General features: G+C 53.0%; 1 protein-coding gene and 1 long non-coding RNA gene across 9 annotated transcripts in view; one reads left to right on the forward strand and one right to left on the reverse strand.

Annotated features, from left to right (window-relative positions):
* Positions 1–11,682, reverse strand: part of Cbs (cystathionine beta-synthase) — a 26,597-nt gene extending 14,915 nt beyond the window's left edge. For 2 of the 8 annotated variants that reach the window (XM_046438875.2, XM_046438874.2), the window contains exons 1-3: positions 10,876–11,682; positions 1,524–1,552; positions 1,336–1,407 (exon numbers count right to left, since the gene is read on the reverse strand). In XM_046438875.2, the coding sequence (XP_046294831.1) occupies positions 1,336–1,407; positions 1,524–1,552; positions 10,876–11,667 (893 nt within the window). In that variant the 5' untranslated portion in view covers positions 11,668–11,682. Of the gene's footprint in view, positions 1–1,335; positions 1,553–1,641; positions 1,744–10,253; positions 10,550–10,875 lie in introns of those variants that run through there. The other 6 variants (XM_046438880.2, XM_046438876.2, XM_046438881.2 and 3 more) reach the window with 5 other exon arrangements.
* LOC124089019 (uncharacterized) lies at positions 11,499–13,113 on the forward strand. Its single transcript, XR_006850576.2, has 2 exons — positions 11,499–11,639; positions 12,822–13,113. It is a non-coding gene; the product is annotated as an uncharacterized LOC124089019 (long non-coding RNA).
* The last annotated feature ends 8,754 nt before the right edge of the window (positions 13,114–21,867 follow it).

Raw genomic sequence — 21,867 nt, forward strand, 5'->3', positions numbered from 1 at the left:
CCTGATTCACCTTATCTGAAGGGCTTGTACTTTCAGCCAGGAGGCTGCGGGGCATCCCAGACCTTAGCTTAGACCCCAACCTGTCACAGGGCCACCTGTCTGCCCTCCCCTGAGGCTCCCACAGGCCCTCTTCATAAGCCCACACCATCTTGGAAACCTCTGCAACTGGCCCCAGGCACCTGACCCCACCTGCCTGCTCTGTCTCTGGCCCCATGGGTCTCCCTGCCATTACCCCAGGGACTGTGTCTCCCTCTAGCGGACCCGGGTCCAGTGGGGGCCTCTACCACAACTCCCTCCTGACTGTGGGGACTGGGGACAGGGCTATTTCGGGACAAGACTTCCCTGAGGCCAGTGTGCTCAAGCAGCAGCCAGGGACCTGCTCTCCCCCCCCCCAGGCCCTGCAGCCACACCCAGCCTCCCCCACCTGGCCCCGCTGCTCTGGGCTGTGTGGGCAGCAAGGACTCATCCCTCTGGCCAGCTGCCTGAGTGGCCTCCTGGGCTCCCAGCACGAGGCTCCTGCAGAACCTGCAGGTGAGTGAATTTCGCTCTTCCTGTGGCCGCTGAGACCCCCGCACACTCCTGCTGACTGTTCAATCTGTGACCACTGGTGCGGCACGCAGCAGGGGAGGACAGGCACTTTGGAAGCCCGCTCTCCATCGGGAGGACTGTGCACTAAGGTCACCTGCAGCCTCAAACAGCAAGCTTGGCGTGTCCTTGCCGGGACAGGGATCGCTGGTCTAGGCTGTCCTACCGCAGAGCATCGAGAACACCGCACCAGCGCAGGGCTGGAGAGCCCCCCACCAGGCCGGGCTCAGACGAGGCCGTCCTCCCAGCGGCTGCGGAGGCGAGGACCGAGAGGTCAAAGCCAGCCTCAGCAACTTAGCAAGGCGCTAAGCAACTCAGGGAGACCCTGTCTCTAAATAAAACACGAAATAGGGCTGGGTGTGGCTCAGCGGCCGAGTGCCCCTGGTTCAATCAACAGTACCAAAAAAAAAAAGGCCTCCACTGACCCTGGAACTCCATAAAAGGGGCCCACGACAGGAGCCTGGCAAGAGGCACAGACACCTGGCGGGGACACCTCTCCCAGCTACTCCCAGCACCGACCTGGGCAGGCTGACCTAGGTGTGCTGACACATTTGTCCAGCTCAGTGTGCCCAGCTCAGCTGGGCAGCGGCCTGCCCGAACTCAGTGCTCCCCCCCCCCCAGCCCAGCCCTTTGTCACCCACCGTGATCACGAAGGGCACCCCCACCCCAGGTCCTCCTGGATGTAGCTTCCAGGTAATAAGCGGCTCCAGCCAGGGTAAGGGAGCACCCATCTGGTTGTCAGACACTCACAGAGCCTCCAGGTGAGACGCGTGGTGGTGCGGGGAGTCCGTGCTGGGCCTGCCCAGCTGCCAGGTGCACCTGCTGGGGATGTCAGGCCGGGTCCACAGATGTTCCTTGGCCTCCTTGTCCCCTGGAGGCCCCCTCTCTGGGCTCCCTTTCCCCAGGTGGTGGGGGCACCCTGCAGACCCCTCTTTCACCTGGGGTGTCTCCGAAGGCATGCTGGGATCTGCAAGGGAAGGGAGAGACGTCAGTTCAGGTTCCAGTGCTGGGGCATTCCGGCAAATCGGGCGCCTCAGGGCCTTGGAGCCCACTCACATCAGTGCACCAAGAAGAGCGTAAAGCAAGCCTCCAGCTGCCACAGATGACACTCTGGCTCCTCAGAAAGTTAGACAGAACTACCATAGGACCAGCAATTCGATTCCCAGGCACCAATCCAGAAAATGGGAATAGGTGTTTGCACACCCGTGTGCACAGCAATGTTGTTTACAGGAGCTCCCAGGTGGGAGGAAGCTGCAAGAGTCCACCAACAGATGAACGGATAAAACACAATGGGGCCCATCCAGCAATGGAGTAGTATTCAGCCACAAAGAGGAAGGAATTCTGACCCCTGCTACGACATGGTGGACCCTGAAGATATCATGCGGAGTAAAAAGAAGCCAGATGAAGAGAAGACAGACACAGCTGATTCCACCGCGAGGTCCCCCCACAAAGGCAACCCAGAGGGCGGAAGAGGCCAGCAGAGCCATGGGAGGGAGGACTCATCACATGGTGAAGGAGGGGACACGTAGAAACGATCAGACAATAACCAGCCAGCCCTCGGGAAACCAACTGCAGAGTAAGAGCGCTCAGAGGACGGGGACGGGGAGTGGCTGGGGACAGAGCCTGTGCCTGGCACACTCCAGGCTGGCTCCACCTCCAGCACCAGAGAAAGGGGCAAATCAGGCAAAGCCGGGCGTGGGGGCACTTCCGGTCAGCACTGAAGAACACCCTGTGACAGCGACCTGCGGGACAGGTACGGGGCGTCACCGCCCACTGCAGATGACAGGCCACGGGAGGACGCAGGGCAGTGGGGGTCCGGGGAAGACGGAGGTGTGATGTGCGCCCCACCCGCCATTTACAGAAGGGTCAGCTCCCCAGGGCCCCTGCCCCTCCTGCGGAGGTGACTCTGGGTTCCCAGGGCCAGGTGGGCACTCGGGGGCACCCGAGCGGCCCAGGGGACCCCACAGCCCCTGCCGGTGCTCTGCCTTGCCCCTGGGGACACTTCAGCCAACCACAACAAGCACCTTCAAGTAAATGAACCCAAACAAGAAAACGGGGAGGAGCCGGCACCCCGGTGAAGCCCTGCCGCTGCTGGCCACCTCCCGCCTCGGCATCCCCAGAGGGACCAGCCTGGACACGCCTCTCCGCGGCCTCCTCCTCGACTGTCCCCAGGCCACAGCCAAGGCCAGCTCATGACTGCTCAAGTGACCACACTGAAGCTCTGAGCCCCTTCTCCTGGGACAGAGGCAGGGTGGGGGACCCTCAGCCCCGGGGGGGGTCACTGCCCGAGAAAGTAACTGGCCCCTTTTGTAACAGAGGCACCATGTTAATTTAAGATGTTGATAACTGGGAAACCGGGTGAGGGGAGGTAAGTGGGAACCTGTTCTGCTCAATTTTCCTCTCAATCTAAAGCTGTTTAAAAAAACTAAAAAGTCAGCCGTGGCGCCTGCCTATAACCAGCGGCTCAGGAGGTGAGCAGGAGGAGGGCAAGGTCAACCGCTCAGCAATGGCCAGGCGCTAAGCAGCTCAGTGAGACTCTGTTTCTAAATAAAATACAAAATAGGACTGGGGGTGGGGCTCAGTGGCCCAGTGCAACTGAGTTCAACCCCTGGTACCCCCCAATTGTATTATGGGTGCAAAACGTCCTTTAAGGAGCATGTGGCAGGGGCTGAGGCTCAGATGTCTCCCCCAGAACCCAGCCTGGCTCCTCCCCTGCTCCCCAGGCCATTTTGCCCTCAAGTCAGAACGGGGGAGGCCTCCTCACTCACTGTAATTGGAGGCTCCCCCCTTGCCCGCTGCCCTTCCTCCAGCGCCGCACAGGCTGCGGCTGAGTCTCTCAGGAAAGCTGTGCCTGGGTTCAGAGGTTGGGCTCTCCCTTCCACCCGGGCCACCCGCGCTGTGCCACATTCTTCCCAACATTGCAGAAAGACCCCACTCCGAACAGCATCGTCCCTTCAGGGGCCATCTGTGCCTACAGGCAGGTGATTCTCTCTCCTGGCCCAAGATCCCTGCTCTACACTGGTGTCCCCCACAGAGGCCAACAGCTGGCCTGGGGACCCCGGCTGTGGGACTAGCCACATGGCCCTGCAGACCAGGGCCCTGCCGAGGCACCATCCTGTGGGCAGAGTCCCCACAGAACCCAAAGCCACAGAAGTTGGCTCTGAGGAGCAGGTGGGACGCCCAGCTCCCACCTGCTTGGGTGTCACCTCCACGTGGCCAGATGCAGAAGCATCCTGGGGAGGAGGGCCATCCAGTTCCAGCCCCTGTGGACACCCTGCTGCAGCCCTGCTGGCACACACCAGCCAGTCCAGAGGGGCCCAGTTTGGGCCAAATGAGGGGACCACAGCAAAGCCCTCTTAATGTGGGAATTGTCAAGTGGGACCATGAGCCCTCAGGCCATGTGGCTTCCAGAAGGGGCCCTCAGGGGACAAGTTGTGGGAGTACTATACCCAGAAAATCCGAGGGACGTCCCGCTGCTTTCCCTTGGCATTGGGGGACTCAGCAATCCGCCTCGCCTGGGGTGAGGCCAAGGACAAGGCCCCACGCCCTCTAACAGGGTCTACTTCACGCTCTGACTTGGCCCTTGCTGCTCAGCCACTGCAACTGGTTTTTAAATGCACAGGTTTCTTTCTCTTCCTCTCCTCCTCCTCCCAAATCTCCAGGGAAAGAGGGTCACCTTTGTTCCCCACCCTAGGCAGAGTTATCTGAGCACACGCCCTCTGTGGGGAGGGCACCAGAAGACCTCAGAAAGGACAATCCCAAATTAACAGGTGAGTTACAGCCCCGGATGGAGAGCGCCCGGAAGGTAGCCTGAGTCACCTCTTTAACAGCCCCTGCTCCTGCTGAGGGGCAGAATCACAGCCTCTGGGACAGGATCCCCTGTGTTTCTCCTTTGCTAGAAAAGCAATAAAACTTCTTTTTCCTTTTTCTCAAACCTGTGTCCTTGTTATCGGATTGGCATCAGGGACAAGGACTAGCTTTTGGTAACAAATGTGGTACCCCAGTGGCCCCTCTCCAGCTTTCTGGAGCAGGCCTGGCTCTCCAGGAAGCCACTCCCATGCCCAGGATGCCAGGTGGCGGGCACACGGTTGACAGCCAGTTGCAGGCGAGTTAGGAGACAGGAGAGTTGCCTGGGGTTGAACCAGAGGAGCTGTTCCCATGAGTAAAAGGAGGGATTAAGGGACATCCTAGCAGTCCTAAAGCTCCTTTTGCTTTGGGGACTCCTGCCTTCTCCCCCTGAGTGGTACAGGTGGCTCCATCATGGTCCAGTTTGAGAAAGAGGAAACTGAACTCAGGAAAGTCGAGACAGCCTTGGCATCTAGTAGGTCCCCGGGTGCACACAGTGAGACCCTTGATTCACATCTAGTCCCTCTTTCTGGGGACATCTGTGGGGCCATCGGTGTAGGAGTCCTGGTTAAGCAGGACTCTAGAACCTAGGGATCTAGAACCTTCTGATCTGTTCTAGGTTCTCATCGGTTTGTTGGCCTTGTCTTGGGAATTCCCTCCGGTTGCTGGTCTGTTTGCCTCTGTTACTGCCCTTTTAGACATGGCCAGAATTGCATCGATCCTGTAGGGAGCCTCTTGGGGAAGACCTTGGCAGGTCAATATGAAGGTGCCCGTCCGTCAGCCGTGGTTTGGGGGCTCCTCTCTGGTTGTCTGTCTCTGTTTCTTTCTGTTCCATCGTCAAGTGAGCTGAAGAAAGGGTCAGCTCCAGTAGAAGCCTAAGGTTTTACTATAACGTCCGGCTTTTGGTTAGCTTTTGGGATCATTGTACCCTCTTGCATTGGGGTTGGTCTCTCAGAGGTAAAGTGAGTGGAAGAAGTGTGTGCGTGGGTATGCTGTCCGCAGGCGCAGGTCTGCTGTCCACAGGGGCAGGTCTGCTGTCCGCAGGCTCTCGCCTGCCCGTCTGCAGGCTCCCGCCTGCCAGCCCTGGTCTCAGTGGTCCTCTCTGTCCTGTTACTGGCCCTTTAATACACGGCTGCTGCCTCCATCTTTCTGGTAGTCTCTTGAGCACAGAGACCTTGGCTGCATGGGCCACCTTTAGGGATGAGCCTCTCTAAGAGAAAAAGGGTCCCTGTAACACAATCGGCCTGTCAAGGGTCTTTCTGGATTACTGAGGTTGGTCTTTCCGAGTAAAGTAGGAGAGAGACTCTGCACAGCCTTGATGGGGTGCAGGAGGGGTGGAGCCCGCAGGAAGGGAGCCCAAGTGCCACAAGGCACTGCTCTGTGTGCAAGGACAGCAGGACACCAGAAGAATGGGTTAAAGGGATCTCAGTCTTTCAAACCCAGTGCTGCACCCCCAGCACCACCGCTCAGCCTGGCCCCAGCAGCCAGCCAGAGGTCATCTCAGTGCGGTCAAGGTCACCAGCCCTAAACTGGGAAAAAACAAAAACAGAACAGAAAACAGCAGCCAGGGCTGTGGAGAGGGGGACAGAACCTGCCCTGGGGGTGGGGGCTACTGGCCGCAAGGGATGTGGCAGGAGGTTCCAGCTCTGTTAGCTTAGGACCTGGGGACAGAAGCTGGGTGTGGTGGGGCTCGCCTCTAATCCAGTGGCTCAGGAGGCTGAGGCAGGAGGATCTGAGTTCAAAGCCAGCCTCAGCAACAGTGAGGTGATAAGAAACTCAGTTGAGACCCTGTCTCTGAATGAAATGTAGAATAGGGCTGGGGATGGGGCTTGGTGGTTGAGTGCCCCTGAGTCCAATCCCTGGAACCCAACTCCCACCCCCAAAAACAGATCTGATAGGAGACCCTATTTGTTCATCACTGGGGCAAAGCAATTCTTGCTATGACAGTATCCCACCAAACTGAATGCCCGGGGAGACGGGCAGAATGAATAACTGCACCCAGAAAAGAAAAATAGAGAAACTAAGGCAGACCAATTTTGTTGGCAGCCTCTTCAAAGGGACCTTCAAGAAGCCTAAAGAAAAAGGGTGGAATGGCCTATCAATATGCTTAGTGTAAGGCCCCAAAGAAGCCTCGGGTACAACTGACAGCGGAGCTCACTTAGAGATGATGGCATGTGACAATAGGGAGACAGGTCAGACTCCAATACATGCTGTGCTCCAACCCTTTGACTGCAACCTGGGAGAAAAAAGATTAAGGCACAGTAGCAGACTGTCCAACCCTCTCCTGAGATGAAATATGTGGTGTGTAAATCAAATGCACAGATAAAACGCAAAAGGATTGTTTCAGAATGAGTTGAAGAAAGAATCCAAAACTAGAAAATATTTTTTTTTTAAAGTCATAGGCATGGAAATATATTTCAGTACAGAAAATTAGAAGATAAAAGGAATGTTTCTGGATGAGAAAATATTTTGTCTGGTAAAGTAATATTCTTGTGCTAAAGTCCAAGATGAAAGAGAACAAACTAAGGATACAAAGAAGTTGTGAATGTTTAGCAAGTTGTAGAAGGTAGATCTCAAAAAGTCTGTGTTTGTGATTACGTGGATATAATTAGTATTCATTCAAAATTATCTGAACTTTAAAGCACTGGTGTGGAGCAAAGCCTGAAACATTAATCTGCTTTTACCTATCAATATGATTTTCTTATATCCATTAGGTTTTAAGTCTTAAAGGAATTAGGGTTTGTACCTTTTAAAGTCTTTTTGGGTAGGGTAGTGGGAATTGAATCCGGGGAGCAATACTCCCAGCCCTTTTTAATATTTTATTTAGAGACAAGGTCTCGCTGAGTTTCTTAGGGCCTTGTTAAGTTCCTGAGGCTGGCTTTGAACTAAAAATCCTCCTGCCTCAGGCTCCCAAACTGCTGGGATTATAGGTGTGTGCCACAGCACCCAGCTTAAAGTCTTAAATGATTACTTTGTACCTGGCTAAACCAACAACTATCATTTTAAGTTATAACAATATAGTTGACACCCTAAATAGGTGACTAGATATATGTATGCCTCTGAGAACTCTACCTGAGCCTTGTCTAAGTGTTATGTAAATGTTTACAAAATGAAGTTTATCTAGGTTTTCTGGCAAGGTAACCAATAAGCACTCTCTTTTTTGAACCTGAAATAGAAGGGCCACACTGTTCTTTGAAGACCTGTCTTATACCTGTATGCTTTGAGTTAGTCAATTTGTGATCATTAATACTGTTTCCTAAATGGATGAGATTTAAGGCTATCTTTTGATTTTTGCTAGTACTGCTAACCCATTCAGATTATTGTTACCACACACTACAGATTCTAAGTTGTACTTTAAAAGTTAAGCTTAGGGGAGCACTTTACGAAGTTGGTGTTCTCTAACTATCTGTAATGCCAGGTATGGTGGCGCATGCCTGTAATCCCAGGGGCTCAGGAGCATAGACAGGAGGATCTGGGGTTCAAAGCCAGCCTCAGCAACAGAGGTGCTAAGCAACTCATTGGGACCCTGTCTCTGAATAAAATACAAAATAGGGCTGGGTATGTGGCTCAGTGGTCAAGTGGCCCTGAGTTCAACCCTGGTACCAAAATAAAAAGATTACTGTGATCTCAAAATTAACAAGATATAATGCACAAGGCTTAAAATTATTAAAATCGTTTTTTTGGGCTCATAGCTATTACACAAACTGAATGTTTTTGCTTTGTCAATTTCATTTTTTATTTTCCTTGTAAACTTTATAACTGTTGCTGGTTAGTGCTTTGCAGAGATACTGCTTCTAATCAAACAACCTGGGCTGGTATTCGATAATAAGTCACCACCTACAGAGCAGAGTATATAATGCTGACTTGCAGACCAATACTGATCCTAATTAAATGAAGAGGGTGTCTGTAAAATCATACTGAAGTTATATCCTGTTACTCCCTTTTTAAGACTGGTGGAATTGGCTTGCTGGGTGTTTAAAATCAAAAACCTGGGAGACCCAAGTCAAGGGAGTGAAAGGGCCAAGGAAAAGCAGCCAACACTTTGGCCCTTGCCCTCTAAGGTCAGCCAGGACCCGAGAACGATAGGACCCCTCTCTGGGCCCTGCAACTCTAGTGAGTCACCTGATCTGGGGATGGGGAGACCAAGAGGACCCAGAGAACAGGAAGCCAACCAGTGCACACTCGTAAAGAGGAGGGTTACTGGAGAGGGAAGTGTCCCTGATGCTTCCAAGAGAAGCCACTTGGGTCAACCAGACCTGGACCCATCCTGGCAAGTGGCACCACTTGGTAGAGGAAAGCTAAGGGAGCCAGGAGGCTTTATCACCAAGAGTGATCCCTGAGGCATCTCGGTGGACTCTTAAGAGTAGATAGGAACGGGGTCAGTTTTGGCAGGAGAGGCAGTATGGCCTAAAGCACAGTCCTACAGGGACTTTTAAAAGGAAAAACAATGTTTTGTTTTTAAATGTAACTTAAGATGGTGACAGCCCTACCCAAAGTAAGTAAAGGTGTTGGCTATATAGGAAGGGTTCTGTGTGACAGTGCCCAAAAGTGATGTTCTAAAGGACTCTAGGCTGCAGTCTGTCCTGAGTTAATTTGGGCCTGCTGTCCTAGATCTACAAATCTTCCTAACCTCATACATTGTAAACTGGATCTGTTTTTCACAGATCAGATTATGAGTTACTGTCTTCACGGTTTTCAGAGACTGGTTGAAATACTAACTGCTTCTGCGCTAATTGTGTACAAAAAAGGAAAGCTTTGCTGTCTCTATTGTTGTCTTCGGACGACCCCCGCCCTGTGGATGCCTTGACTGCTCTGATGCTGAATGCCCTTCACTGTCCATGCCCCACCTGATAGAGAACAAAAACTTCCGGTTATTTCCCCCAATTTGCCCTCTTTCAACAGGTAATTGCTTGGAGATGTTGTCACCGATTTTTCCATTGAAATGAAGTGTAAAACTGTCAGTGGGGAAATGTAACAGGGTCCACTTTAGGCTTTGACTTGGCCCTTGCTGCTCTGCCACTGCAACTGATTTTTAAAATGGACCTGTTTCTTTCTTTCTTTTTTTTTGGTGCTGGGGATTGAACCCATGGCCTTGTGCATGCAAGATAAGCACTCTACCAACAGAGCTACATCCCTTTCTCTTCCTCTCTCCCAGCTCCTCCCTAACCTCAGGGAAAAGAGGGTCACTTTTCCTCCCCACCCTAGGCAGAGGTGTCTGCGCACACACCCACCATGGGAATGAAGTGATCCTGACTTTGGGGAAGGAACAGAATATCTCAGAAATGATTATCCCCCAAATTAACAAGTGAATTGCAGCCCGGATGGAGAACACGTGGAAAGTAGCCTTTGAGTCTCGGCTTGAAAAGCCCTAGTCCCCTAATGGGCAGAATCTCAGCCTTTGGGACTGGAGTCTCCCGTGACAAAAGCAATAAACATTCCTTTTCCTTTTTCTCAAAACTGTCCTTGTTATTGGACTGGCATACGGGATAAGAACCCCCAGTAACACGCCGTACCCCGCCAGCACCACCTCACATGCCCACCCCCCTGTACCTGCGGTAAGAGCAATTTGAGAAAGTCTTTTCCCACCCAAATGCACCTTTAAGTCAACCATCTACACCAACACAGTCTCCCCGACATTCCCGCGGTCCGGCTCCACGCTCTGGCGCGCCGGGCCAGCACGGTTCGCTCCGCGGACCCAAGGATTGGGGTGGGGGCCGGGCCAACTGGACACCTATTTCTGAGCTTCAGGGCCCTCTGGACTCGAGGAAAGGGAGGGCTGCCGGGGGCAGAGGGAAGGGCGCTGGAGGCGGGAAGGGACCCACCGCTCAGACCCGGAGCACGGCCGGGCACGTGGGATGGCCTGGCTCCGCGTGTCCCCGTGCAGATGATGCAACTCGGCGCCCACGCGTAGGGGAGTGCGGGTGGGGCGATCGGACCCCTGCGAGGCCCTCGGTCCAAGGCGCCAAGGGTCTCTGCGAGCCGGAGCTCACCTGGATGCAGAAACGGGAAAGCGAGGCGGGCTGGGCGGTCCGGTCCGGTGCGCCTGGGTGAGCTGCAGCCCCGACGGCGGCGAGGAGGAGAAGACCCCGGGGGCTGGCGGGCCTCGGTGGACCCGGCGGCGGACAGTGGGCGGAGGCGATTGGCCCAGCGGCGGGGGCGGAGGGCCGGTGCCGGCCAATCCCTGGGCGCAGAGCGTCCGGCCCTCGCGCGCCGCTCGGCCCCGCCCCCTCCCACCGCCCTGCCCCCACCCCAGCCGGCCCGCCCTGGCCCGCCTCCCCCGACCCCCGCCCGCCCCCATCTTACTCCCCCACCCCCACCTCGGGGCCGTGGCCTCCCGCCCCGCTCCGCCGCCCGCCCGCCCCCTCCCCTGGCCCAGCTCCCTGGACCCCCTCCGTCGGCGGGACAGCGGGTGGCGCTGCCTGAGTCCCCGGGTCCGGGTCTCACCTGGTGAACTTGTCGCACCTGGAGTCTGAGAAGGATTTGCGGCTGAGTTCGGGAAGCGAGCGGTGTCGAGAGTGGGGGTCCTGCTACCCCTGAGGCTGGATCCCAGGTTTGTCGCCGAGTCCACGTCGGCGCCCGGGGCCTAGGACGGTGTCCCCGCGGCGGCTTCCTGTGCCAGCGAGCTGCCGGAGGCCCCTCTGCAGAACGCCCCCTTCCCAGGCTCCGCGGTTCCCGGGCTCGGTGACCGCTCCCGCTGGACGGGGCCACCTGACGCTCGGAAGGCGCTTGACCAAAAGTCACAGGAGCGGTGTGGGACGGAAATGTCCCCGTAGCCCTCCTGGTACCAGGCTCCAGCGATGGCCGGCCCGGAGGGGGCGCTGATCGCGGTGCCCGAACGCTGCGCTCCGGCTGGGGAAGAGGCCGATCTCGGTGCCCCGTCCCCGTTGGCTCAACAGGTGTCCCCGACGGTTGAGTTATCCCGGGACCTAAGATGAGTGACGGGTCTAGGGAGGTGCCTGCAGGCGTTGCCAGGGGCGCCTGCGCTGGCCACCGGCGCCGGCACTGGTTCACCGGGCGCAGGAGCTCAGTCTGGGGAAGGGCGCCTGGTATGACCAGGAGCCCTGGGTGGAGAGCAAGGCGCAGGAATGTGGGAGCTCCCGTTGGACCAGAGGCAGGAGACGTCTCACTGCACAGGTGACGTCTGAGCCCGGAACGGAGGAGCCACATCTTGTTCTGGAGAAGAATGTTCCCTGCTGAAAACTGCATGGGTAATGCCTGGGGCGGGTCGGAGGACATGCTGAAGTCACCGCCGCAGGCAGGGAGGGAAGGGCCGCGGCTTCTGGGGGCCCTGTAGGGCAGAGGCCAGGGTCTGGATTTCAGCAAAGGGTCGTCCCTTAGAGCGTTTCAAGCTAGGAGGTTTTGAACGTGTTCTGATTTTTTTTTTTTAATCTCAGCATTTCTTTTATCATAAAAGTGGCAAGAACAGCACAAAAATCCCGAAGCACCCCCTCCCAGTTTCCCCAATATTAGACTTCCTAACCCTGGGCCCTGTGAGCAAGGCCCTGGAAACAGCTCTGGGGTGGTGGAAGTGGAACCCGGGAACCCTTGTGGGGACTAAATCCCCTGTGACCCGAGTCTTGTGGAAAGAGAAGAATTTGGACACACACACACACACACACACACGCAGGAGAAGGCCATGTAAAAACGTGGAGCTACCCGAGAAGGTGGCTGTGGTGGGAGCTGCCCTCGGGCCTCCCTCGGGCCTCCCTCGGGCCTCCCTCCACTCCAGCCTTCTGGCACTGCCAGACCTCATTTGCGCTTGGAACTGGGAGATGACACATTTATGTTTGTTTTAAGCCAAGTTTCTGGTAATTTGTTGTGGCAGACCAATTTTTTTTTAAAGTCCATATGTATAGATATTTCTGACTGTCAGAAAAGTGGCAAGAACAATACAAAGAATTACCAGAGCCCTTTTGCAAAACTTTCCAAATGTTGATGTTCTTACTAGTCTGCTGGCTCCCCTCCTAGTCCCCTCCTCACACACACTGTCTGGCCACTTGGTAGTTGAGCGGAGTTGCAGACTGTGATGTCCCTGCTCCCCCTGGCTCTGGTGGCCCCCAGGCTTGCAGCAAGTGCCTGAGGGCAGTCTCTTCCACCTCTCCTTCTGTGGAGCAGTTTCTTGGTCACTCCTTGTGTCTCAGGAGGTGGCTTTTTCCTTTGTTGGCTCTGGGGATTGAGCCCAGGATGCTGGACTCCTGAGCCGCATCTCCAGCCCTTCCTGTTCTGGGAAGACTCCTGCCCAGCCAGGCCAGGAGCCTGCTGTCTTCCTGCCTGAGCCTCCGAGTTGCCAGGATCACAGGCTGGGCCTCGCCCAGGGAGGCAGGCAGAGTGTACAGAACAGACCTTTTGCAAGGTGTTTTGACTTGGATGTGCCTCATGTTTCGTTACAGACCCAGGGGACAGCCACCTGGCTGAAGGCCATGGGTGGGATGTACGTCCTGATCCAGACTGAGTGCCAGGTCCTGCTGCCTCCTGTGGTGCTGACAGGGACCTGGGTAAGGAGCCTCCACAGGCTTCTCCACTGCGAAGCTACGGCCTTATCTTGGTCACTAATAAGTGTCTCTCGAGGCATGTTTTATAACGATGTGAATGTTCTGTGAGACTCAGCCATTCCCTAGTTTTAACACTTATTAATGGATTTCGTCTGAATCAGTTCTTATTAAAATATTTGCCAAACCCTGAGTCTTCTAGACTGTGTGTTGTCACTGGGCATCACATGTGTTAAGAGAATCGCCTCCTGCCTAATTCTCTCTTTTATTTAGATTAGTGTGGATGCATAGGTTCGTTTTTTTCCACACAGACATTTAGCTGGGTGTGAGGCTGCGGGCCTGCAGTGCAGCTGCACAGGAGCTGAGGCAGGGGCTGGCAACACAGGGAGACCCCATCTCAAAAGAAAAATGGGAGAAGAAAGCGTGTTTTATTATTGAAAATGCACAATGGATTTTAAAATAAACACAAGTGTTTAGTAGTCAGAGTCGTGAAACTCACTACGATTTAATTTCAACATTTTTGTCACCCCCAAAAGAAATCTTGTACCCATTAACAGTCATCCCTGTTCCCCTTTCCCAATATTCCTTCCCTTACCTATACCTCCAGCTACAGGTAAGCCATCTCTTGCTAAAGAAAAAGAAAAGAAACTGCACGTAAGTGTATAATTTAAAAAATAGTTACAAAGGGGGCTGAATCTGGGTGCAGTAGTACACACCTATAATTCCAGCAACTCAGGAGGCTGAGACAGGAGGATTGCAAGTTAGAGGCCAGTATCAGCAACTTTGCAAGACTCTGTCTCAAAATAAAAAGGGGTAGGGTTGTAGCTCAGTGGAAGTGTGCCCCCAGCGGTTCAAACTCCAGGACCTGGGGATGTAACTTAATGGTGTAATGCTTGCCCAGCACAAAGCTGTGCGTTCCATCCCCAGCACTGACAAAAAAAAAAAAAAAAAAGAAAAATTCTTCCCAAAGATTCCTAAACTTCAGATGTTGTGCTTTGAAACCACAGCAAGATACACCTTCCATTGGGTGTGGGGGTGATTCTTCCTCCGCCACATGCTCTCCACCTTGGGACTTTTTTCTTTTTGTGGTGTGGGGATTGAACCCAGGGCCTTGTGCATATGAAGCAAGCCCTCTACCACCTGAGCCATACCCCAGCCCCGCCTTTGGACTTCTGACGTAACCAGTGGTTGTGCACAGTGGCACATGCCTATAATCCAGCAACTTGGGAGGCTGAGTCAGAAGCATTGCTAATTGGAGACCAACCTCAGCAACTTAGTGGGACCCTGTCTCTAAATAGAAAAATATAAAGGAGCAGCAGATCTGTGGCTTAGTGGTAGAGTGTCCCTGAGTTCAGTGCCCAGTACCATGAAAAAAGAGAAAGTGCTAATCTTTTAGAAATGAATGGAGCTGATGGAGGCAGGTTGTTTTTTTTTCTGTTTTGGTACTGGGGATTGACCCCATGGATGCTCTACAACCGAGCTGTACTCTTAGCCCTTCTTATTTTTTATTTTGAGGTAGGGAGGAGGATAGTAAGTTTGAGGCCAGTCTGACAACTTGGTGAGACCCTGTCTCAAAAATAAAGTTAAAACACAGGAAGGAGACAGACGTAGCTTCGTGGTAGAGCTCTTGCCTAGTACATGCGTGTGAGACCCTGGGTTCAATCCCCAGCAACCTGGCCTCTGCACTTAGTCTTGGCTGCCTAAGGGTGGGGGCAGCAGTCCTTCCTCTCAGTTGACCGTGGCAGTTAGAACCCAGATCAGGCCCCAGATGTGCTCATGGCTACTGGGTGGTCCTCTCTGGACCCTCTTAGTAAATACAGGGAGACCCCCACGTATACACACCGAACCAGTTACTACCCAGAACCAGCTGGAAAGATGGTTCTGGGGGGCTCACATGACTCCTTCAGGTCCAAACCTAGCCGAGGGTTCCTTCACCCTCTGTCTCCCAGGGGAGCCTGGACACACCCTGCACTTTCCCTAGTTTCCAGCTGACCAGCAGCTGAGCAAAGCTTCATCGATCCCACACTGGCTTTGCTCTAGATGTCACCATGATGTGTGGCTTATGATAATGGTGACCTTGGTGACTCTCCAGGGCCTTCGCTGTGTCTTCACATCTGTCTCCTCTGCTGTCTTGTCTCTAGGCAGGTCTCTGCTTGGCTCTGCATACAGCATATTAATCACTGACGGCATATTTTGTCCAGAACAACAATACTGGTTGTTTTGACCTGAACTTACCCAATCTCTCCCCCCACTTTAAGGGCTGAAGACACCCAGATAAGAGTCACCAGGACAACTTCCTGTCAGGCCACCGGGGCAGCAGCTGGAAGTCTCCAGCCGAGTTCTTCCCTGCCTGGTGCCCCTGCTCCTCTCCCGTCCAGCCTGTTGAGTGCCTCAGTGCACTAAGATGGCCTCGATGGCCGTAGCCCCATCCTCTGGGATTCTGGCTTTCCAAAGAAGTCTTCCTCCTAGGCCCGGCTTCTCCTGAGTCAGTAAGGGCACTTGGGTTTGGTAACTGCCACTTCCCCACTTCAGCTCATGCTGTCCGGCCCAACACCCGCTTGCTCAATCTCACAATGTGCGGGGTCAGTGTTGGACTGGAACTCGTGCCTCTGGGTAAAACATTACCATTGCTGAGAGTCAGCTTTGCGTCATTATCTGTGTCTTTAGCTGAAGGCACAAGGTCCAAGTGTTGCCATCAAAGGCCCCAGGAGCAGGGCACTCACCCCCTCAGCGGGGTTCGTTTGTGTTGGTGTTCGGCTTTGGGGTCCCTGCTCCTTCACCTCTTTTGTTTTTACAAGCGTGTGAATTGTTACCATCATTCCAAAAGCTAGACATGTGCGGGAAATGCTGTGCCGTGTGCCCCACCCATCTCCTCGACTCTGGCTCATCCTGCTGGGGCTTCGCACGCTCAGGAGCAGGCTTGTGTCTGTGAGAATTGGCTGTGTGGGGGAAAGGGCTGCCCCTGTCCACTGCTTTAGCAGGTGGCCTTGCTCCAGGCTGGTGAGCAGCATTTGGAAGGCAGAGGCCTGCAGTGTGAGGTCTGCCCAGAAAGGCCAGGAGATGGTGTGCAGGACTACACATGTGGAGTCCCAGCAGCTGGGCACCAAGGGGCAGAGGTGCCCAGTAGCCACCGGGTAAACTAGTCAGTCATTTGGAGAGGAGCCTGAATTTGGAAGGAGTCAGTTAACTGGTGCTACCTGAAGCCACGGGAGAGAAGATGCCACCTGTAGGTGGGGGTGGTAAAGTGAGAGGCCAGAAAACATTCACTTCCTGGAGTGTCGGGGGCCACTGTGGCCAGGCAGGCCGAGTGGATGGCATGCTCAGGGAAAAGGGCGCTCCAGCCGGCCAGGCCCTGCCAGGGCCCAGGAGGGAGGAGCGCTTGGCAGGACGCTGGATTCGATGGTGGGGGCAGCCCTGGCCAGTGTGGTTTCTGTGCCTCAATGGGGTAGAAATCTCAGAGAGGGTTGAGGAGCGGGCAGGTCAGAAGACGAGGACATGTGGCCCCCATGGCCCTAGCCACTTCCCTTTGTCACAAAAGGGGATGCAGAAATGAGACCAGGGCTAGAGGAAGGCAAGGCTCAAGGGACAGTGGGTGCAGGAGGGGGTACCACGTTCTCACCAGGGGAGCCTCCAGCGACAGGGAAGGCCAGAGGGGCAGAGTGCTCTGCAGGTGCAGGGACAGGGGCCTGGGGAGGTCCCTCTGTGGTGGCTCCCATGGAGCCACTGGCCCTCACAAGGACACTGGCATGCTGTTTAGACTTCCCAGCCACCAGGATTGTAACCAAACACATCTATTAATTAATTTGTTTTAAGATGGGGAGTATGTTGTCCAGGCTGGTCTCAAATCCTTGAGACAAGTGGTCCTCTTGCCTCAGCCTCCTAAGAAGCTGGGACTATGGGCACATGCCACCAAGTCTGGGTTAAACCTCTTATATAGTGCCTAGTCCCAGCTATTTTGTTACAGGAACACAAAAAACAGACTAAGCCACTGACCTTTTTCGACCTACAACAAAAGGACACTTCACAGGATCCCAGTTCCCTGAGCAGTGTCCACCAGCCAGTACAGGCAGCGCCTCCACGTTGAAGCTTGGCTGTTGAGGTTGGTATGTGCCCTTTCAGGGTGCTCCTGCCCGGGGAAGCGCACTGCAGACACGGCACTTCTGAGCCAGACTGCTGTCTGTCCCGAGACGAGGGTCCCCACTGGGGACGAGGGATGGGTCACCTTCTCCAGTGACCTCACCACTTAGAAACCACCCCCTTGGACAGGCCCACAGTCCTGCCATGCTCTGAATGCTGGACTCTCTTGAAAGGGCCACGTGGACTTGCAGAGGCTCTGGATTTTTTTGTCCTGCTGTCCTTGGTACAGGGAGGACTGCCACCTGGCTGGTCTCAGGACTATTTGATTGAGATATGGTGGGGGAAAAAAAATAGTTCAAAGACCTCAAACTTCCATATTTTTGAAGATTGAAGAGGGGAAAGGCAATTTCAGGTTTGGAGTCTGTTCTCTCTCAGGGACCCGACAGTGGGAAGGGCCGAATTTTCAATCTCAGGCAGTCTTAGAAGGCCGGCTCATTCTCATGGGGTCTCCTACAAAGCAGCTGGGATGGGAGCCTCATGGACAGCGGGGCCCACTACTACCTGAGCCAGTGGCTGGGGCGGGGAGTTCACTTTGGCTGTAGGTGGTCATTAGTTCACTGGGGCGTGGCTCAAAACCTTCTAGGAGAAGTCAACTGCTAATCCAGAGAACTAGGGGGATCACCGAGGAGTATTGGTGGGTACTAGGGATGTGGCTTTGTGGATGACGAGACTTTTCCTTAGCAGAGGCCTACCCTGAGTGACCACCTTCTTAGCCCAGTGGGCAGAGAGGACACTGAGGAATACTGGGTTACTGTGTTCCCAGGAGACGACATCCACAGTACTGCACCTGGCCTCTCAGCCCCATCTTTCCTAGGACGATTCTTTCCTGAATTGTCCGAATGTGTGGTGACAAGGCCCTGACTCTGCGTGTCACTTTTCTGGGCTGCAGGACACTACCTGTTTAAAAGGTTCACACCCTGGGGACCTAGTCTTTCATCCCTTTCCCAGCCTCGCAACAGGCAGCCGTCCTGGTGACAGCGCACACTCCGCAGACCCATGTCCTCCTTCAGGTGGGCTGTCCCAAGGCCAACACGTGCATGGGGGTGGTCTTACAAGTTTGTTGGCCTTAAAACCTGAATTATTTCTTTAATCAGTGCCATCAGTAATAAAAGTTGATGAAAGTGAAAAACAAATCTACGCAGGTGAAACTCCTTGGAGGCATCTCAGTCCTCTCGTCTTTGCCTGACTGACCATCAGTCCTGCTGGCCCACATCCTGTTTGTCCACAGCACACAGATAAAGGGAAGACCAAGAGAACCCAGAGTCTCCGTGGTCAGTGATTTAGCACACAGAGCCCTGTAGTTCAGTGAGGAAAGTGGCCACATGCAGTGACCCTGATGGAGCAGCTGACCTGAACGCAGGAAAAATCAATCTCACACAAACACAAGAAATGACTGGAGATAATTGGACTTGAACATGGAAAAAAAAAAAAAAAAAAAAAGCTCAGGGTAGAATATCAGCAGGAAGTTGGGAAGGTAAAAATCAATCCGAACACTGGGGCAAGTGTGTGCAGTGTACATCAACAAAGGACTCATCTCCACACTCTGAGGAGGGCCCGAGGAACGAGCCACAAACAGCCAACTCAGTCAACATTTTGTTTGAATAGACAAGACTTAAAGAAGAAGTCCTTCATAATGATATGCAAATGGCCAACAGCGTGAAAAGGTGCAGTGTCACTAGTCACCAGGGATATGCAAATTAAAACAGCACCCACCAGTGCACCCCATCAGAGTGCTAAGAACATGGAGAATCCCCCCCCCACCCTTGCCTGGTCAGGCTTCTCCACTCTTGCCCCTTCTCCGTGTATCACTCCAAACTGCAGCCGGACGCTGCCTCCAACATTCACACACACACTGCAGCGCAATCCCTCCTCCACCAGGCAGGACCCCAGCTAGGTCTTCCCATGGCCCACCAGAGCCATGAGTTCTGTCGCCCTTCAACCTCTCCTCATGTTTTCTGGTCATCTTTAGCACAGTGGAGCACACAGAGGAGCAAGCATACCTTGCTGTATGCATCATGCACTAATCAGACGAGGAAGAAATACAACATAAGCATAACTGGGTGTCTCCAAGAAGCCATGCCCAGGACAGATCAGCCTTGAAAAAGCCCATCCTTTTTTTTTAAATTTTTTATTGTTGGTTGTTCAAAACATTACATAGTTCTTGATATATCATATTTCACACTTTGATTCAAGTGGGTTATGAGCTCCCATTTTTACCCCATATACAGATTGCAGAATTACATCAGTTACACATCCATTGATTTACATATTGCCATACTAGTGTCTGTTGTGTTCTGCTGCCTTTCCTATCCTCTACTATCCCCCCTCCCCTCCCCTCCCCTCCCCTCTTCTCTCTCTGCCCCCTCTACTGACATTCATTTGTCCCCCTTGTATTATTTTTCCCTTTCCCCTCACTTCCTCTTGTATGTACTTTTGTATAACTCTGAGGGTCTCCTTCCATTTCCATGCAATTTCCCTTCTCTCTCCCTTTCCCTCCCACCTCTCATCCCTGTTTAATGTTAATCTTCTTCTCATGCTCTTTGACCCTACTCTGTTCTTAGTTACTCTCCTTATATCAAAGAAGACATTTGGCATTTGTTTTTTAGGGATTGGCTAGCTTGACTTAGCATAATCTGCTCTAATGCCATCCATTTCCCTGTAAATTCTATGATTTTGTCATTTTTTAATGCAGAGTAATACTCCATCGTGTATAAATGCCACATTTTTTTTATCCATTCATCTATTGAAGGGCATCTAGGTTGGTTCCACAGTCTTGCTATTGTGAATTGTGCTGCTATGAACATCGATGTAGCAGTGTCCCTGTAGCATGCTCCCCATCCTTGAATTACTGGAGTGAATCCCACTCTGTTGTGGCACATGTACTATGCTGTGCTGCTAGTCTGTGGTAACTTGTGCTTTTGTGCCACTTTTAGAGCTGGGGTCCCTGCATGTACCTCTGTGCCATGGGTTCTTTCAGTGCCACACTCACTCCATATAAAGGATTTCTGATTAAAAAGGCAGCAATGATTTGGGCAATGAGATGTGAAGCACTGGGTCCTGGCTCTTCCTTGTCAGTGGCCTCATCAGCCACCTTAGCATTCACCTGAGGCAGCTCCATCTCCAGGGGCAGGGCAGGGCAGGGCAGGGCAGGGCAGGCTGGCAGGCTGGAGTCTGAACACCAGCATTGCTGATCACAGACACTATGACAGAACAAGGCACCAGCCTGTCTCTGCTCCTGCAAAGTGAGATTCCGATTCTCAGAAAGGCAAGTGGGTTAATTGGGGTGAAGATCCATCTTCCCGCTTTGTCTTATGTCAACCTCAACTCCCCTTGCCTATGGAGATTTTGAGGGAAGGTAATTCAACACGCATTCCTCATGGCCCAGTTCCAGTTTTGCTATGTCCAAAACCTTTGGAATAATGCTGCCCCACAAAAGGCCTCTCCTAGACCCCTTCCCAAGTTGCTCAAGTGAACCACAGGCAAAAGCCTGTCGTGTAGTTCTGTTCACTATAATAAAACACCCAAGCCAGCTAACTTTAAAAAGAGGAAATATTAGTTCAGTTTTGGAGGTTCAAGGGCATGGTGCTAGCACTGCTCAGTTCTCAACGGCAGCACATCCTGGCAGAGGTATGTGTGGAAGAACTTAACTTACACTGCCAAACAGCAAGTCAGAAAAACTAGGGTCCCACAATCCCCTTAAAGAGCACACCCCAGTTATCCAAGGAACTCCCACTAGAGCCCATCCCCCAAGGGTTCTACCACTCCAGACAGTGCCACCCCAAGGACTAAGCCGTCAATCATAATGGGCACTTGACCATTATGACCACATGCAGACCATGGCAAGGCCCTTGCTATCCCCTGCACCATCAGCTGGAATATCCAAAGTGCTAACCAGGCATTCAGCAGGTCCTTCTCGCGCCATGTCTGGTGTGTACCTAGAATATCACCACACCCTGCTGTGCTAGTGAAGCCCATGAATGCCAAAAAGCCCTGGAGTTGAGGTCGTCAGCTCTCAGAGAGCAAGTTGAGCCTACTCAGGGGCTGTGCCTTCCTCATAGGTAGTGAGAAGTCCCTGTGCACAGAACACAAACCCATGAAGCCTCATTTCCAGAAAAAAAAGAAAAAAAAAAAATATATATATTCTTTTACAAAATTTAGGAGAAATTGATGAAAGGAAGTTAGAAAATCCCATTGGGCAATCTGAGAGTTGGAAACCCTCTGCTGAGCACCACACTTCTGGGGAATTTACACAAACTGTGCTTCCAGCTTGGGAACCAGTAGACTCGAGTGGAACTGAAGAGTAGCCATGGTAGAGTCCTACAAGACATGGCAGTATACAAGACCATCCCCAAGGACGAAGCATTGGAAACTGTAAAAGTATTGTTTCCTGTGTTTTGAATTGTGACTGTAAAATAAATCACTGGTTGTTTTGGCAAACAGGCAATCCTGAACTGAGAAGTATGGCTTCATTTGCCTCTGCACCAGCCTACACTGTTAGGCTGTACTTCACCAACTGGCCAGGCACACGACAGACAGCAGCAACAGTGTTCTGGCGTCTCGGGCCATCTCTTCCAGACAGCTCATCTTCAACAACAATGTCTGAAAACACTTCTAATGACATTTTCCATTTACATTTTAAATAGATGTTTAAAATGGAGGAAAAGCTAATAGCAGGTAGTTATTAGACACAAAGTACAACTTCTGCCACCTTGCCCCTCTCAGATCAGTTGAGGAAACAAGAATCTGCACAATTACATCCGAACGTTAGACCAACTGAAATTCCTGTTCTGACATCCGGGGTCAGGGGGAG

The sequence above is a fragment of the Marmota monax genome, unplaced genomic scaffold (genome assembly GCF_021218885.2).
Source record: "Marmota monax isolate L192 unplaced genomic scaffold, Marmota_monax_Labrador192_F-V1.1 WCK01_AAM20220418_F8-fsc00125, whole genome shotgun sequence".
Classification (NCBI taxonomy): Eukaryota; Metazoa; Chordata; class Mammalia; order Rodentia; family Sciuridae; genus Marmota; species Marmota monax.